This window comes from Cryptomeria japonica, chromosome 7 (genome assembly GCF_030272615.1).
Source record: "Cryptomeria japonica chromosome 7, Sugi_1.0, whole genome shotgun sequence".
NCBI lineage: Eukaryota > Viridiplantae > Streptophyta > Pinopsida > Cupressales > Cupressaceae > Cryptomeria > Cryptomeria japonica.
In genome coordinates this window covers 562,876,205-562,895,848 of record NC_081411.1, presented here as the reverse complement: position 1 = coordinate 562,895,848, position 19,644 = coordinate 562,876,205, and the positions used below count along the sequence as shown (strand labels likewise).

At 37.2% G+C, this 19,644-nt stretch overlaps 1 protein-coding gene across 1 annotated transcript in view; it reads right to left on the bottom strand.

The window, feature by feature from the left end:
- LOC131078433 (uncharacterized) overlaps window positions 1-19,644 on the bottom strand; it is a 164,918-nt gene that overhangs the window by 117,303 nt on the left and 27,971 nt on the right. Inside the window, exon 6 of the mRNA XM_058016131.2 lies at window positions 16,972-17,030. Coding sequence (XP_057872114.2) covers window positions 16,972-17,030 — 59 coding nt within the window. The remainder of the gene's footprint in view (window positions 1-16,971; window positions 17,031-19,644) is intronic.

The following is a 19,644-nucleotide window of genomic DNA, read 5'->3' as shown; positions in this document are numbered from 1 at the left end:
CTAAATGTTTTATGTTCATCTAAGATGGATTTATTAAGCATGTTAAGTGGTAGTTTGTGGCATAACAAAGATGATGAATATCTCCATGGTTTTCTGCATTAAGACAACTTAATTTCCAGATTTGCATACAATCACAGATTTTAATTGGGTGAAATCTAACCTTTGAATCTAATCAATGGCTTTATTGGATTAGAGATTGGATAAATTTCCAACAATTTCCATCAATTTTTCAACCCATCAGACACTTATAAAACACATTTGCCACATAGAATTACAGCAGAAGGATGTATTAATTTATCCCAAGAAAGAGTAGCAAAAAAGGTTGTGTAGTTTGTAAGCCATGAATCCAAGGTAATTACGTGAGAAGCAAGAAGAGTAACACAAATCAATATTTATTTTTTTAAGAGAGAAAATATTAGAGTAGTTTGAATTAATAAACAACTAGCCTAGGACATATATTAAATATCAATGCAGGCCACGGTCTGCAAATCCAATTACAGACTGTCAAACCAAGTAGCTCAGCAACATCCAACACAAACAGGATACCTTGTGTGCACACTCATGTAAAGGATGCCTTAAATTCACGGGTATAACACATTAAAGACTAACTATTGTGATATATTGTTATTTCAACAATATACGACTAACCATCCCAGCCTATATTAGTGAGATGTCTATTAACAACATCACTATTACAATAGTAATTACCTTTTTATATTTGCATAATTACTAACACCTCAAATATAATGTAAACATTAATTTTCCTAACATTCCCCACCTTAATGTTTAAATGGTAGAAAAACATTCACACACTCTTCCTCAATATGCTCACCCTTGTGGCATATCCAACTATGTGACTCATGACCTTCATCGAAAGAAAGGCTCTCTCCTCCCATGGTTTTAAATAGGCTTACCACAAACCTTGGCATGAACAGGAACCTCCACTCATCTGTTCACCTTGTGTAGTTTTTTGGATCCTCCCACAAACCCTTTCAAGATCCATGAGCTGACTTACTCTAGTGCTTTTGTTTGCCACTATGCTTACACATCAGGGAAGTTACATAGAAATCACCATACATATCACAAATGGGAATGGAACATTGGTTATATTCGCCCCATACTATGATATTCCACTTATTCACACAACCAAGAACACTGAAAAACAAAACATATCATGCTGCATACTAGAAAATAAAATGCCACCGAAGTTGATAAGCGGCCCAGTCGTCGGTCACTGACGAGAGGACGTTGGGTGTCCTGCAGCCTCTGGTGCCTCCCGCCTCTATTGGATTTGCTACTTACTTAGCAAATTTGACTTTAAAGTTCTATTTTAAAATGCCCCTCCCTATAAAGTAAATGTTGCATACATGCAAAAGTGCATCCATTTACAATTGAAATAATGTTTCTTTTTTATTTTAAACATTTAAAATGACACTATTAATGACTTTTGAAAGTGGACCCTATTCTAAACAAAATGGGACTTTGACTTATAAATGTAGCTTATTTAAACTCAAACATATCTAACAAACTTAGCAAAATACTACACCTAAAGAGCATTGTAGTGAAGTCCACAACCACACTTTTGAGGTTCAACAAAATTATCAGTGCAAAAAGATGCTACAAGTCCCATGCAGAATTTCAAATTGGCGTCCTTCAAATCCTTGAGATATCCCACGTAAATCCACCCCATGATGTGATCTTTGCATGTGACCGTAACCTAATTCTATGCTGCAAGAGCCTTCAAAATAAATCTTGGTGATGGACAACTGTACTGATGAATCTCCACAAGAAATTATTGACTAGTGTGTTGAGATAGTTGCAAGCCGAACAAGATGTCACCCAAAAGCTCTAGCACCTATGCCATAACAGTTATTCACCAAAAATTCAAAAAACAAGTGTTCAGAAAGCCCTAGGGCACAAACCAACAGAACAGTAGATAACAGCAGATTTTCAACAGGCATTGTGCACAGTTCGAATGGAGGCATCAAGCTTTTATCAGCATCTTCATTACCTTTGCAGCAGCTAAAATATGATATGCAGATGCCTTTGGAATTTACTTCAGGCTACTCATTGTTTGATTGTTACCACAAAGAATAACTGCAGATTTTTCAAGAGTTATCAGCACCATTGACAGCATGTTCCTGTTTGTATTTCACTTGGAAGTAGACTTTAAGCAGTCTCTAAAGAGAATCAGTTTGTAAGTTGCCTGTGGAAGGAGTTTTGCAAGCAGTTTTGTTGCAGGTACATCAGTATCTTTCAGTGGAGTCTCAGTCATTGCAAAAGAAATACATAGCTTTTGGTAAGACACTTAAGAGTTTTACCATTTCCTTCACTCTTCATCCAAGGTGTTTCAAGATTGATGGTCTGATTTTCATCAAAGGAGGTCACAAGGAGGCAATTGTACCTCAGGATTCCTACAATATCAAGTTGCAGATTGGTTTCATACAGTTAGCAGTCAAAGTCAGTTTTCCATAGCTTGTGACAACACCTAAGGCTTTGCAATTAAGTGGCCACCAAGTAATGCCTAAGGATGGATTGTCAAGGTTTCATGTTTGACAAGGTCTAGGGTATCAAGACACTGGATTTTCAAAGATTCTAGAGATGAAAAAGAAATCAGATACAAGTCACCAAAATTGTTCAATGATTTGTCAAAAGTCATTAGGGTTTTAAATTCTCAAGTGTCTATCATCATCAAAAGTTCGAAAAAGGAGTTGATCAACGTCAGATTACCTAATTTTAGCCATTGCTATTTTAGAGAATTACTATTCTAATTGTTGGGAATTAAGGTGTCTCAACCTTAGCAACTCCAAATTACTTATTTATTATTATTTTATGTTTTCCCATGTTATTTGCCATTTAAGCTATTAAATTATTGTGCTCCATAAGAGATGTGGGTCCTATGAGTTGGCACTTTTACCAGATGTTAGTGCCTTTAAAAACAAGTTATTAGTTGTCAAAAGATGCCCATCAAATGGTATAACATGGAAAGCCTATTTTTAAGGATGTTATAACGGATTCTATAACAACTATAAGGTCTAAAAATGGAGTGGATCATTTTGGCATGAGAATCAGTTTTAATGAAACATGTAAGAGTATCCTTACATAGGTTATTGATAGTCTATGACGCATGTAAGAGTATCTCCTATTTAAGGGGGATTCTTATGAAAACATGTCAGAAGGTATAATGTCATGTAAGAGACTATATTTGGCATGTAGGGGTCATACGGATTTTTACCATGGTATTTGGAACCTTGTTTTGACCCATGGTAATGTTTTATAGTGGTATCTTGAGCCCCCATGAGTCTATATATTGAAGGGTTGAGTTGGAGACAATATGAATTTGTTCAAGTTTTGTTTTGCAAGGGTTATGCTATCAGATTGAAGACAAGAGTAGAGTTTGAAAGTCGTATTGTAATTTCATATTGCTGATAATACAAGTCTGATAATACAAGTCTTTCATCTCTTCTTGGTGGAGACTTTTGCCAAAAGGGTTTCTCCACGTAATTCCAATCTTATGTGTTTAGTATTCTATGGCATTATGTTTTGATGTTATAGTTGATTTCTTTCATATGATAAACATTGTTAAATCTAATTTACAGTAAATTTGAAGCTACCTATATTGATGTTCACGTCTTTTTTCTATCACTAATGACCTTCTAGAAGGTTAATATTAGAATGTAATATATTTAATCAACGTCTATTTGATGGTCTCTTATCTTCAGATAAATTTGTATTTAAGGTTTGCTTTGCGTGCAAGCAAACTACTAAGCATAGAAACTTCAATATATTTCTTATTTATTTATCATGCAAAATATTGTAAATACTTATGAGTGCTTTATGCAGTTAAAAAAGTTGATACCAATTTTATGCCTATTTGCAGCTAGAATTATTGTTTATTTTGTTATGTAACATTTTGTGTTTTGATTTGCTGAATCAAATAGCTTATATTGAATAGCAAGCTTCATATTGCAGAAATTGTTGAAGCAGCTGTCATAGTTTTATATATAATTTCAATAATTCAGTTTACTAAATCTTGTGTTCAAAGTAGCTGGATATTCTTTTGTCCCTCCCTAGGCACGTGTATCCCCATATCTGAAACAGATATATATCCAATACAACCCGGATGCACGTCAGGTATTGTACCCAGGTGTGCCCAAAAAACCTTGATTTTCAAACCGTGCCAAATACTACGTGATTTGATTTTTTTCATAAATTTTCTTAAATTTAATTTAAGAAAACTTCATTCATGCAAATTTTTTTAAAAAAATGGTATAAACAAAACCTACACCAAATGAGAAAGACAAATTGTTGATTTTCCCAGGTTTTATTGGATGTATTTTAATGTATATATCTGATTCAATCTGATACTTGCATTCTTGGAATTATATATGTTCTCAAATTGAATAACATTATACTATATATATCCCTTTGGAGAGGCATGTCCTTGAACGAACATGTCTCTCCTTTAATTATAATAATTTAATCAATATTATAATGTTTCATCAATCAATTATCAATTTAGAATAATATAATAGATTAATATTGAATATTAAATTTCATATGATTAATAATAATATATTATTATTAATCAACATATATTATATGTATTCTAAATGATCATTCGACTGAAGCTACAAACATTAACACTCCCTCTTAGCTAGGGAGGATGATTAGACAGAATGTGTAGTGATCTCCCATGTCAACACTTATGGCCCTCACCATAGCTACACAATACAAAATTAACACTCCCTCTTAGCTAGGGAAGATAAAATCAATGCAAATGCATTAAGTCTAGATTAATTATGGAATAGAGAAAATATTATCTCATTATGATATCAAGAAGTATGGTATAAACAAGAATATCAAGGCACATGATATTCGCCATAACTCAAAAATATCATGTCATGATATTGGGAGTATTTGCATCAACCATATGATGCTCATCACAGGGGACCATAGTCTCAAGGTATGAATTTGCCTCCGTCAGCGATTCTATTCACAAGCTCTTGCGTGGATTGCCTCTGTCGGCGATTCTATCCATAAGCTCTTGTGTGGATTGCCTCAGTCGGCGATTCTATCCATGAGCTCTCACGTGGATTGCCTCAGTCGGCGATTCTATCCACAAGCTCTTACGTGGATTGCCTCAATCGGCGATTCTATCCATGAGCTCTCACGTGGATTGCCTCAGTCGACGATTCTATCCACAAGCTCTTACGTGGATTGCCTCAGTCGGCGATTATATCCATGAGCTCTCACGTGGATTGCCTCAGTCGGCGATTCTATCCACAAGCTCTTAAGTGGATTGCCTCAGTCGGCGATTCTATCCACAAGCACTTAAGTGGATTACCTCAGTTGGTGATTCTATCCACAAGCTCTCACGTGGATTGCCTCAGTCGGCGATTCTATCCACGAGATCTCATGTGGATTGCCTCTGTCGGCGATTCTATCCACAAGCTCAAGTTATTGTAAGATCGTCACCTTCCAATAACCTCAAAAATACAAGTGGAAATCATTTGGAAGTCGTCACTTCCTTATGATTTACATAGGGCCCATAAGGCATTAAATGATTTCATTAGTATAATAATAAATTGAATCAAGTTTTACCTCATAAGTGTTTCACCTTCAATAGTGAAAATCCCTCTCAATCACTATGATCGAAATTGTCACAAGTTGACTGAACCATCTGCTCCCTCTGAAGCTCAAGTTCTTGTATCAACCTCTTGTCCTCTTTTGAAATGTCAAACTCCCTCTGCATTTGGTCTCAATCATCAATTCGTTTATAAGCATCAATTTATTTCTCCCTTTAATTCAATTTTATTGTGCTTTCATCCTAAAGGTATGTCAGAGAGAGATTACAAATAGCTCATAAACTAAATTATCTCGAACAAAAATACCAATGATAGAAGCATACAAGATTTGACTAGCCAATATTATAGCATAAATTACAAACTCAATAATTCATGTGCCTTAATAAAACATGGAATACTTATCTTAAGTTTAAAACATTTCCTTTCATAAGGTGAGCCCATATAAGAAATATCATGCATGAATCATCTCTCATCATAATTCCCTTTGAATGATGTAGAACATTTTCATAATTTTGATCAACACTTTCATTATGATCTGCCACACACAGTTGTTAATAACTTTTGCAATTCACCAAATTTATCCAATCTCTTCGGTGAGATGTTATAAAATATAATTACAAACATTTCCTCCAAGTTATAGCCAGATCCAACGGTTAAACAAAAGTTATGACATTTTTCCCAAAACTGCTAACCCTAGGTAGGGTTTCAAGTGACCTGCACCAAAGTCGTTCTCCAATGAAGAATCCAGTTTGAAACCCTCAAGCTCCAAAACCCAGAGAGGAATGAGATATCAAGTATTCAACAATAAATTTGATTTCTCAAAAGGGGTGGCTTTATGCAAAACCCACGATTTGCCATTTAGAGTTGCTTTTAGGGTTGTAAAAAATTAATAAGTGTTAAAACACTTTTCAATATGGGCGCCCAACTATAGAGAAAATTAAAAAGTCACTTAAATAAATTTAAGTGATATTTTATTAAAAAGTCAATGTGACTTTATAATAAACGGCATTAATTAAATATAACCTAGAATCCACTGAAAAATTAATATCTCTCTCAATATGACTCCAAAAGATGAACCGTCAGAAGCTGGAGATAAAGCTCACAAAACCCATGTGACCGGGGGCCTATCAAAAAACAGCCAACTTCCCATCTAAAAATAGCCAAAATGCTATAAATAGAAAATCCCTCAATCGGAGTCAGAAACTGCTCTAACGAAGCCTGAACTGAACCCAGCACTGAAGTGAAGAACATCATCCTCCATCCACTGTCTCCATGACCCTCTGTCCATACCCTGTTAGTCAACAAGGGTCCAAGAAATAAGCTAACTCATCAACTCTAAAGTCCTGACTAGGATGGGGACATCACAGTCCGCCCTCCCTGAATTTGCTTGTCCTCAAGCAAACTCAATGCTGGATGCTGTAAAATGCTATCACTCTCCCAAGTAGCATCCTCTATCAGCAAATCCTTCCATTAATCAAAAATTCCCTGATGACACTTTTGCGCAAATGATGCTCTTTGAACTCCAGAATGGCCTCAGGTACTAGCACTAACTTCCCCTCATCATCCAGGGGTGGTGTTGATGTATTTTTCATGCACATGCGAGCACAGAATAAAATAGCAAGGTATCTTATCCTCTCTTGAACAAAATCTCTCAAATGCTGAAGATTTGCTTAAGGATCATTTGAGAAGACTCCAAGGTTCTTATATGTAGGGTCTCTACATGTGGATAAGCTCTTGTGGCATGATGTGATTATGTTGGAATCACAAGGGGACTTACGTTTGTATGCCTGAACGTTTAATCTGCTGGAACTTGAGTCCCAACTACTCACCGGGAGATAAAGACATAACCAAAAGGTGTGGGATTCAAAAAGTCTACTCTAAGGCCTAGAATGCAACAAGATGGATGAATAACTAGGTGGATTACTAGGCTAGGTCTCACCATCAAACTGAACAATTCGACACTGGCTCAATGCAATCTTCTAAGAGAATTTTGAAGATGTTCAAATCATTACACCATCAGACACTGATCACCATTCAAGTTAATACATGAACAATAGATGCGTAACGACTCGAGATTAAGCTCATTCATGCCAGTGGACCACGCAGGGTGCACTTATAGTCAGTAAGAGGCTAGTGGTTTGGACTAGGTGGATTCCACGTGAGTTCATTCAGTAACTTCTTTGATTCAATCTAATCATTTACCATCTAAAATAAATATTCAACAAGAAACCATGCATATTGCAAAGAAATAACACACTTCACCATAACTTCAATGGAAATGGAGTTCATTTACAAACAAGGCAACAATTTCTTGCCTTCTCTTCCTACTCTACTCTAATTTGCTATTCCACTATTCTAGCTACTAACTCTTGACTATTAGCTATTCTAACCTCTATTAACTAACTATTCTCTCTTTACAAATGAAGATCCAGAGCTTTATATAGGGAGCTCTTTACAATTTAATGGCTCTAATTGATTTAAAATCAATGGCTAGGATTACAAGATGGAAACCGTAATTAGGGTTTCTTACAACAAACTCCCTTAGCCAATGGTAAAATTGCATTCAAAACAAGAGAACCAATAAGAAGCAAAGGGTAGGTACATCGGAGTTTGTGTCTCCGTACATAGGTCTTCGTACATAGGTGTGATTCATCGAATCTGGACACGCTGATGTAGACCCTTCTGACTGGAGTAATAGTGACTGGGATGCCACCTTGTCTGGTACTTGCTCTGTGATGACCTCTGGTCGATCCTCCTTTGTCTTTGATGTGCTTGACAAGTGGCGTACCTTTCCTTGGCTCTCTTGTGTTTGATGAAGCCTCTTCACGGTCAAGTCACTCCTCCTGTGGTAGCTCACCTCGCCTTGAAGTGTTTGTAAGATCCTTCTTCTGATATCTTGTGATCTACTTGAGGATAGTTCTAACACTTGAAGTCCTTTGATTTTAGCAACACCCTGGGTACCTTCTCATGCATCTAAGGTGTCCTTAATGTGGATGAAGCTTGAAGAAGTCCTTCTTGTCCTCGCGTGATCTTCCTCTAACTTGGTCTTGTTGATCTACAAAATAAACCAAAGATGATTAAGCATACATAATATATTCATTCTAACATAGCATTTCTTACCTTAAATCATCAACAAGAAGGCATTAGGATTAATTTCGCTCTGGACCCTCTCCAAGGACAGAACCTATAATGAGATTTTCACTCTGGACCCTCTCCAAGGACAGGACCTATAATGAAATTTTCGCTCTGGACCCTCTGGAAGGGTCAGGAGCGAATTTTACATTTTGCACAAATTCTTCACTTTCTCATCAATTTCTTTACTTCAATTGTCTTCAAGGCATGATAACATCCTAGTTGAGGTTCCAAGGCATGAAATTAGTCCATTCTTGAAGCAAAAGGGAGGGTCTTAGGAAAATTCGCTCTAGACCCTCTAAGAGGGTCAGGAGCGAAATTTGTCGTTTAGTCTCAATTTCATCATTTCCTTTGCTCCAATCCACTTCTCAAGGCAAGTATACATCAATCCTTTCTCAACTACGCCATAGGAACAAAGTATTTTGGTCTCAAACAAGGAGTAAGTAGGTATTTTAGGAGAATTCGCTCTGGACCCTTTGGAAGGGTCAAGAGCGAATTTTAGTAAATAGGGCTTAGGCATTGATAAAATTTCCTCTTAGCTTGCGTGTTTAGCTTCAAACCATCTTAGGAAAAGACCTTAAGGGCAATTTGCTTTAAAATTGGGAGGAAAGTACATATTTTTGAGAAATCCGCTTTGGACCCTTTGGAATGGTCAGGAGCGAATTTGTTCCTCTAGGCCCAATTCTTCCTTCTTTTCACTCATCTTGCTTTAGACTTGTCCATTTGAATCCTTTTCTTGCCAAGCGTGACCACCATTCAATGTTTCTAGTGAGGAATTAGGTGCTTTGGAGAATTTCACTCTGGACCCTTTGGAAGGGTCAGGAGCTTAGAAGAAATTCGCTCTGGACCCTTTGGAAGGGTCAAGAGCAAATTTTGCACTCTTGGTCAAATTCCTAACTCTTTCAAGGGCTAAGGGCATTCATCTGGATCTCAAATTCACTTTAAGTCATTAATCCTCCTCCAATCGCCATGGGAACAAGGTTTATGATGTAAATTAGGAGCAAGGAAGGAGATCCCAAGGAAATTCGCTTTGGACCCTTTGGAAGGGTTAGGAGCGAAATTTTGAAGGATTAGTCTTGGACATCAATCAAACATTCAAACTTCACCTTCACTCACGTTGCCCTGGCCTTTAGACCATGCTAACAAATCACCTTAAGGAGGCGCCTAGTTCAAAATGTTGGATCAAAAGCACATCCTGACAATTTTGCTTAGGTACCTTTGGAAGGACAGGACCTAAAGAGGAATTTCGCTCTGGACCCTTTGGAAGGGTTAGGAGCGAATTTGATGTTTTAGGCTCAATTTCCTTATCCCATCTTGTTCCAACTTGCTCACAGGGTATAGATAGGTCATTCCTCACTCAGTCAAGGCGTGGAATCAAGGATTTTAACCCATGTTAGAAGCAAGAGAGGCTTTTAGAGAAATTCGCTCTGGACCCTTTGGAAGGGTCAGGAGCAAATTTTGCAATAATGCTCAAATTATTAACGTTTTCTCCAAATTTCCAAGTCTAAGTTTGTCCAAGGCGTCTCCAAGGGTGAATTCAAGCTAATTTCCCCCCAATCCATGCCCTAAAGTGAAGTTTTTATTCACTGTCCATGATCAAAAATTTGCTCAACTTAATGTCCAAGGCATCCTTGACTTGACTCAATGGCATAGGTCTCAAAAGGCAAGACTCCTAGCATGATACAATTTCCTCAAACTCAATCCTAGAAACAAGACCCAGGCCTAACCAAGGGGAGGCTTTCAATAGACCCTGACCTGGACCACCTACTGACCCACTTCAATTTAAACAGACCCTACTATCCTAAAGATCTCTCTGGCAACTCTCCAATGCAAAGATTAATAGCCAAGAAGCTAAAAGACTAAGGCAAAAAAACTAACCTTAGAAAGCAAAAAGCAAGGGTCCCCATTTGCAATGGGGTGATGTGTGAATACGTCACAACAAGTGGTAAAACTGCAAAAGGAACTATGTTATCCCAGTGCCTTCTTAAGGTGTGACACATGGAACACATTATGAACCTTACTATCTGCTGATAAATCTAACTCATAAGCCACCTCACCCACGCGCCTGACAATCATGAATGTTCCATAGTAGCATGGCTTGAGTTTCTCTGCACCCTTCTTCTTCAGAGTGAACTGCCTATAGGGTCGAAGCATCAGATATACCATATCTCCAATCTCAAATGCTCACTCAACCCTCTTCTGATCAGCATACTGCTTCTGTTGATTCTGAGCTTTTTGGATGTTCTCACGAACAACTCTCATAATGTCTTGTTTCTCCTGTAACAAATCCCCAGCACTAGGCACTCTGTAATTGCTCAACAATAAATCTAGGAAACTTGGTGCATCATAACCATATAAGGCTCTAAAAGGTGTCATCTGAATAGTCATGTGGTGAGTAGAATTATATCAATACTTGCACAAGTGTAACCATTTCACCCAAGCCTTTTGTTGCCCTGAAATGTAGTTCCGCGGGTATCCTTCCTTCCATTTGTTGACAATCTTTGTCTGTCCATCAGTCTGGGGTGGTAACTGGTACTCAGAGTTAGCTATGCCTCGCAAAGTCTAAATAACTCCCGCCAGAAGTGACCCATGATCCTGCTGTCCCTATCACTGACAATACTCTGAGGTAAACCATGCAATCTGAATACCTCATGAAAGAAAAGATCAGCCACTTGTGCAACTGAATAAGTAGTCGTGATCGAGAAGAAATGTGCATACTTAGTCAACCGATCAACTACCACATAAATGTTGTCTCTACCCTGGGCTTTAGGCAAGCCCGTGGTGAATTCCATAGACAAGCATTCCCACTTCCTGTCAGGAATAGGAAGCGGCTGAAGTAACCCTGTAGGAAAGTTGTCCTCCTACTTGTTCTGTTGGCAAACAGAACACTCTCTGACCTACTGAAGAGCATCAGACTTGAGACCCTTCCAAGAGAATCTCTCTCGTACCTTCCTATAGGTCTTAAAGTAACCGAGATGTCCAACCATCGGTGTATCATGGAAAGTCCTCAACACTATGCGTTTCACCTCAAAACCTAGGACTAGAAAAATCCTCTCTTTCTAAATGATGAGGTCATTCGCAAGAGAGTACCTGCAGTCTTGTACTGTTCCATCAATAATACCAGAGGCCCATGGATTCTTGGCATAGTTTGCTATAATCAAGTGTTTTCAATCCTCGGAAACAATTGCCATGGAGCTCAAATGGGGACTGTCAGATAAAGCATCGGCAACAATGTTTTGAGTCCCTTTGACATATGAGATGTCAAAATCATAAGACTATAACTTGCTGACCCACTTTTGTTGACTCTCATTTAGATCATGCTGCCCAAGGAAATGCTTCAAGCTATTATGATCAGTTTTGACACAAAACTTGTTGCCAACTAAATATTGCCTGAACTTAGCCATTGCATGCATGATGGCCAACATTTCCTTATCATAAATACTATAGCTCCTATCCGGACCCCTAAGCTTCCTTCTCTCGTAAGCTATAGGATGATGGTCCTGCATAATCACTGCACCAATACCCTCTCCACATGCATCACAATGAAGCTCAAAAGGTTTGGTGAAATCAGATAAAGCTAGAACTGGACATGTAGTCATCAATTGCTTGAACTTCTCAAAACACTCATGTGCTAGAGGTGTACAAACAAACCGACGATAGAAGGCACATAAACCAACAAATCTCTTGAGCTGAGTCAAGGTCTCAGGCGTAGGCCAATCAACAATGGCATGAACTTTATCAGAATCCATGCGAACTCCCTCTCTACTGATTATGTGACTCAAATACAAAAGTTCTCCATTCCCAATGCACACTTGGACTCCTTGGCGTAAAAGGAATCCCTATCAAGTATGCCTAAAATAGTATCCAAGTGAACGAGGTGCTCCTCCCAAGTTCTACTGTAAACCAAAATGTCATCAAAGAAAACCAAAACAAATCTCCTCAACTAAGACTGGAAGACCCTATTCATAGTGGACTGAAAGGTGGTTGGTGCGTTGGTTAACCCAAAAGACATTACCAAAAACTCATAGTGTCCACAATGACATCTGAATGCAGTCTTCTCGATATCTTGCTCCCTGACATTGATCTGATGATAACCTGTCCTCAAGTCAATCTTAGAGAAATAACAAGCTCCATGAAGCTCATCTAACAACTCATCGATGCGAGGAATGGGATACCTGTTCTTTATAGTCCTATTCAGCATACAAGAATAAATGCACAATCTAAGTGTGCCATCTTTCTTCTTCACTAAAACAACTGATGAAGCGAAAGGAGACTTGCTCTGCCTTATGTGTCCCATTGCTAGAAGTTCTTTGATGGTTTTCTCAATTTCATCTTTCAACCGCTTGAGGTGCCGGTAAGGTGTAATCATGATGGGCTTGGTGCCCTCTTCAAGCTCAATAATGTTCTCTATGCCTCTATCAGGAGGCCTACAAAGAGGTATGTCACTAAACACCTTTGTATGCTTGACTCTAAGCTCCTGAATATCTGAATGGTAAGGTGGTTTATGTTGCTCCTCATAAGTAGGCATTAGTTTACACTGTGCTGCCCAATCCACCATGTCATGTCTAATAAGTCTCTCCATTCTTTTAAGAGTGATTAATTTTAAGTTGTTGGCCTTGATAGCTTTAAGAACATGATTAGTCCCATCAACCTTGAATTTCATCTCAATATGTCTAAGGTTGAGTGTAAATTCACCTATTGCATGAAGCCACATCGTGCCAAGGACCACATCCATGTTTCCCTTGTTAACCACATAAAAATCAGCTTTGAATTCATAATTATTGAGTTTCATGGGTAAGTCTGAAATCATTCTATCACAAGTCAGCAAATTACCATTAGCAACTTTCATCCTTATGCCTTCAAACTCTTGAGTTTGAATCCCACGCTTCTCCACCAACCATGCATCTATGAAATTATGAGTTGCACTTGTATCAAGTAGAGAAATGACTCTTTGACCAGCCAAGAGTCCACGCAACCTAAAAGAACCTTCTCCTTGCATGCTAGACATATGAGCTTCCCCTACATCAAATTCTCCTTCATTTTCAACTCCTTTCTTTGAATTTTCAATCTCTGAATCATCTTGATCAGCTTGCTGGTCTGTGTTATCAATTATGTTTCTTCCCTAATAAAACCACTCCATATTCATATTTTGACCCTAAGGCTTGAGGGGACACGGCTTCTTTCTACGCAAATCATTAAGTGTTTCCCTGTCCAAAGGTGTTACAAATTTCTTCCCTTGATCCACATTTTCTGATTTCTTTGGATCAGACTTGTTGTCATTAAATGATGAGGACGGTTTGGAGTTGTTTGGAGTGAACTTACTACAAGGAGCGGTAAGTTCTATGCTACATGCCTTCCTCCTAACTTCTTGCAAGGTAGGGGGATCAAAAGCCTTAATCCAACCCTTCATATGCTCATAAAGACCTTCAACAAAAAGAATGACCAGCCTTCTCTCTGAGATGTTAGTTACCATAACTGAAAGCTTCTGAAATTCACTAATATAAGATTCCAAGCTGCCCATTTGTTTCAATTGGGCTAGATACCTGAAATACAACTCTGGATCTCTTTTATCAAAATGCTCAACCAATCTGTCAGTAAATTCTTGGTATGTAGTAATAAGGTCATGATCCAAAGTCACCATCCCATGATGCCACCAATCATGGGCTACCCCATCCAAATGCAAAGCTGAAAACTTAATAGCATCTTCTTCTGACATAGGACATAGGGTCAAGAAGGTATCCAACTTGCTATTCCAAGCTCTGGTTGTAACTCTACCGCTGCCATCAAAAGTAGAAAGTGTGAGCTTGTTGATTGCATATTTGAGATCATTAATTTTGTTCCAAGGTTTCTGATTATTCCAATTCTTGTTATGATCTCTCTTCTAACTAATATACCTATCAAAGTTAAGGTGATCCTTAATTCTTTGTGGTAATCTATCCCACTCATCATGCATTGCCACGATATTGTCACCAAAAACCATGTCATCTCCAGCTTCAAAATCAACCTCATCTTCAGGTTCAACTCTGACAAAAGTGGGGCGTGTGGGTCTGTCATATGTGCATGTATTAGTCACACGAGCTCTAGAATGACCAACAATACTGCCATTCTCTTCTTGATTCTGATCATTACCTTTAGGTATTGAAAGTTGTTGTATGGTGGTAGTCAACTGTTGCAACACTGTTGCTACCTGTTGTTGTCCAGATGCTATACCTCTCATGACCTCACTTGCCTCGTTGTCATCATTTTGTGTAGTGTTTCTGGTGGCGGCTTCATTCCTGTCACCCATATTTTCAATTCGGTTATGACCAAATTGAAATTGGTTTCCCTGTGAACCGAATCTCTTGCGGGTATAAAACCTTTGATGCCCAAACTATTGGTGATGCATATAAAATCCCCTAACCCTCCAGGATGGCAGGATCAGAGCTCTGATAACACTGTGATGAACCCCTTGCTGGTTCAATTCTTCAACCTGCTGTAATTTATTATTCTTTTTGTGTTTTTGATTATTAGAGATGGTCTTTCAGAAATAGACAGAAGTTGCAGAAAGGCTTTCATTAATTTTCAACACATATTGACAGAATACATGGAATCAATCAGCTGAAACAATAAATTGGAGAATTTAGAAGCATACCCATAGGTCCTTAGCCAATTTATTGAAATAAAAAGATTCAATCAGCAACTTACAAAGTTCTAATTTTTTATTCAGGAAACAATTCAGAATTGCTCTTATTAAGAAACTAGACGCCCAAACAACATGAAAGATGGCGCCAAGATGAGCAAATTGTGAGTCTTGGGAAAGAGACACCCAACTCACAAAGAAACAGCAACAAACAAGAATTAAATCCTATCACCGATCTGTCTGAAGAAGTCAGATCTGCCTGCAATAATCACCAATTTGACTTTTGAATGAAGCCAACCACAGCTGCAACAATTCAACTGATCTTTCACAGTCTCCCCATTACCATGCACTGAAGAATAGGCGTTCTCCAATGAAGAATCCAATTTGAAACCCTCAAGCTCCAAAACCCAGAGAGGAATGAGATATCAAGTATTCAACAATAAATTTGATTTCTCAAAAGGGGTGGCTTTATGCAAAACCCACAATTTGCCATTTAGGGTTGCTTTTAGGGTTGTAAAAAATTAATAAGTGTTAAAACACTTTTCAATATGGGCGCCCAACTATAGAGAGAATTAAAAAGTCACTTAAATAAATTTGAGTGAAATATTATATTAAAAAGTCAATGTGACTTTATAATAAATGTCATTAATTAAATATAACCTGTAATCCACTGAAAAATTAATATCTCTCTCAATATGACTCCAAAAGATGAACCGTCAGAAGCTGGAGATAAAGCTCACAAAACCCATGTGACCGGGGGCCTATCAAAAAACAGCCAACTTCCCATCTAAAAATAGCCAAAATGCTATAAATAGAAAATCCCTCAATCGGAGTCAGAAACTGCTCTAACGAACCCTGAACTGAACCCAGCACTGAAGTGAAGAACATCATCCTCCATCCACTGTCTCCATGACCCTCTGTCCATACCCTGTTAGTCAACAAGGGTCCAAGAAATAAGCTAACTCATCAACTCTAAAGTCCTGACTAGGATGGGGACATCACAGGTTTATCCTTATTTGCTGTTCAATTTATGTTGGCTTGAAAGGGAGGAATCCAAACACTAAAATTTATTATAATGTAACAATGTCATTCAATGTAGGAACCTGGAACAAATTTTAAAAAAATTCAGTATCCGTTAGTTTGTTTATGTAATAATTTTTGTATTAAAATTTCAAATATAGTTTTTATATATACTAAATAGCCAATCCCCCAACATGTTCCAGCTCCCCGATTTTCTTCTCCCATCCCTGAAATTTGGAGAAACACTGATTTGGTTGAGCATAAATTTGGCAAGGGATAAAACAAACAAAGTGTTGTGCCCGTGAAAGATAAACACGGGCACTTAATAAGAAAGAAGTTAACAGATATTAGGATGTATGATTAATTTCAACAATTCTCCAAAATAGAAAGAGAAAACAATCAGGTCATTGACCTTCTTAATGGGCAATTTTCTGGCAGAAGCATTAATTATAAAAAAGAATACAAGAGAAACAATAAATCAAGAATACCTTGAACAGTCAAATCTTCTCAACTTCCTTGGCATAAAAAATGTTACCAGGAAATAAAACAATGAAATGAAGGTACACAAACTGCCAAAGGTTCTAAACATTTATAACAGAAGGCAGGCCATACCATAAAGTAGGAGAAATTCTGAGCACCCACAGCTTCTATATAAGGAGCCATCTGCCAGTCTGCAAAAAAATGCTAAAATGAATGAACAAGAATCAAAAACTCCAATTACAACATACCAACAAAAACATAAAATCCAGTCATAACCGCTTTACACACCTAAGCCTATAGACAACAATCTGCTACATTCATGTGAAGACAAGCTTACTTCCAACAATAACTGACCAGAATATGGGCAAAGCATGGGGTACAAGTATGGATAGAACACATTTTCAAGAACAAACAGAAGCAATAGGATGTGCATACATAATATGGTTTGTAGATGCAATTCTTAAGTTGTTTAAGTTAAATGCATTACATTCTTTGAGGAAACAACGAATGTTTCTTGTATTCTGTAAACAATGCATTGTATGTGTTCCAATTTAGTGTTAAAATAACTGCTTGCTACATATGAATGATGACGTTCCATTTCTATATATCCTAAAAATAATGCATTGACTTCAGCATTCTTTGCACATTTCCATTGACAAATATAACATGTGTATAACTTTTTATTTTAGTGTCACTGTGTGTGTCTTCATATCAAACTAAAGCATGACCATCTGAATAAAGTAGGGTATATATGTGTATCTAGGCTCGTTGTATATCCAATATGAAACCCTCCTAGTAACTTAGCAAAGAAACATTTCAAAGGATAAGAGCAAGCATGGACTACAAGCAAATCCCACTTGAGTAAATTTCATATGAAATAAAATATTGTGGTTAGAAAAATTTAAAAACTGTATGCAATTTTGAAGAAAATCGAAGACAAGAAAAAACAAGTTAGAAGGTTAATATGGACAAACAGGTTTCTGGTAACAGCCAAAAAGTTTGCCCAGATCTTGGGTACAGTGCAGGTAACAACAATATATATGAGAGAATATCCAAGTTTTATATCCTTCCAGTCAAAAAATTATGCATCATTAAAACATTATAAACAATTGCATTGAAGATTTTAAATATAATAAATTAAAATATCTCACTCATCCATGACAATGTAATGTCCCCTACTTGATCTATTTCAATATACTAAAATTGATTGATATTCTTCAATAAATTATTAACAAGTTCTTATCTATTTTCCTCATTAGATGATTAATTTCATGATTCATTGTTTTTAATATAGATATCAGACCCTGCTACTACTTCAGTTTAAGGGAGAAGGGTTTATGTATGTTACCAAAGCGCTTAGAGACCAAATACAATAGGTTCCCTCAAAGTTTATAGATCCAAGCCCTTACCTATCTTGGGTCCATACCCTCAAGGCTTATGGGTCGCTGATCCCCACCCTATATTGGGACTTAACCTATTGCTTGGATTTAGACTGCCCCTCTTTGGAACATCTCATTCCCATCTTCTTAAATACTGACAGTAATAACATGATTTAGACTATAAGTATACTAATTTCTTATGTATTATGAATATATATATGAAATTAAGTATGACTGTCATACATATTGCAGTCCATATTAATATTACTATTAATTCTGCATGAAAACATTATCAGGTTTCATATATTAAGCATACATTCTCAGCTCATCCCCATGCATACCACCAAGAACAAAGATGTTACTGCCTGTAACTTCATAACAGTTCTGATCTTATCAATCCATGGTGATGTGATTGGATGCTTTGATTCCTTTCCTCTCGATGTGAGGGAGAGGTCACAGCTCTTCATCATGCATGCCCTTTGGCAAGAGACACACCCTTTCACCATTAGCACCTTTTGAAAGAGTGCAACTCTTCATTATTTCTGCCCTTTGGAAGGGACATAACCTTTTATAATCAGATCTGCACTTCTTATTTAAATCAGATCTGCGCTTCTCATTTTTCAAATTCTCCCCCCCTCAAATGAGTTTCTCTTCTCCCTTTTATATCTCACATTTGAGGAAGTCACAATTTATCATTTCATGCCTTTTGACCTTTCATTAACTTTAATCAAATTTTAATTATATTTAGTTATATTCTTTTATATTTTTATTTTTATTTTTATATTTATTCTTTTGTATTTTAATTTTATTATTATTTATTATTAAATTATATTTCAAAGTAGGGACATTACAGACAATGAAAATTGAATTCAAAATTACAATACAAATAATGAATATCTGACTGTTGTATAAGCATAAATATAAGCCTCCAATGAGAAAATGAAATTATAACAATCATATCTGAGGCATCACAGACACTAAGCTGCACCAATGGAAAGGCAAGTTCAATAATCTGATTTACCATCAAACCTATCTCCCATGAACCCCTATAGCTTGCCTTCACTGCTCTCTGAGTCAAGGGCAAACTCCCAATCTAGGAACTGAGGAAATAAGATTGATACAACGTAGTCCCAGGCTACTCAAGAAGGATTTTTCAGGAAATGACTTCTACAAGGAAAAGCTACTTTGCCAAAAAAAATGACTACGAAAATTTCTTGAAAGTAGGTTTCGAGATGGACACTGAAAAACAAGAGGGTGAAGCTGTTGAAAATTTGAAATAGATATGTTGTTTTTTGACAAGGGAGACACCTGCATTAGAAGGAACATCTATTATTTGGATATAGTCTTTGCCACCAATGATTCTGTAGCAATCAGCCTTGCTTCTTACATTCTTCATTCAGACATCAACTATTATGACTATGAGGCT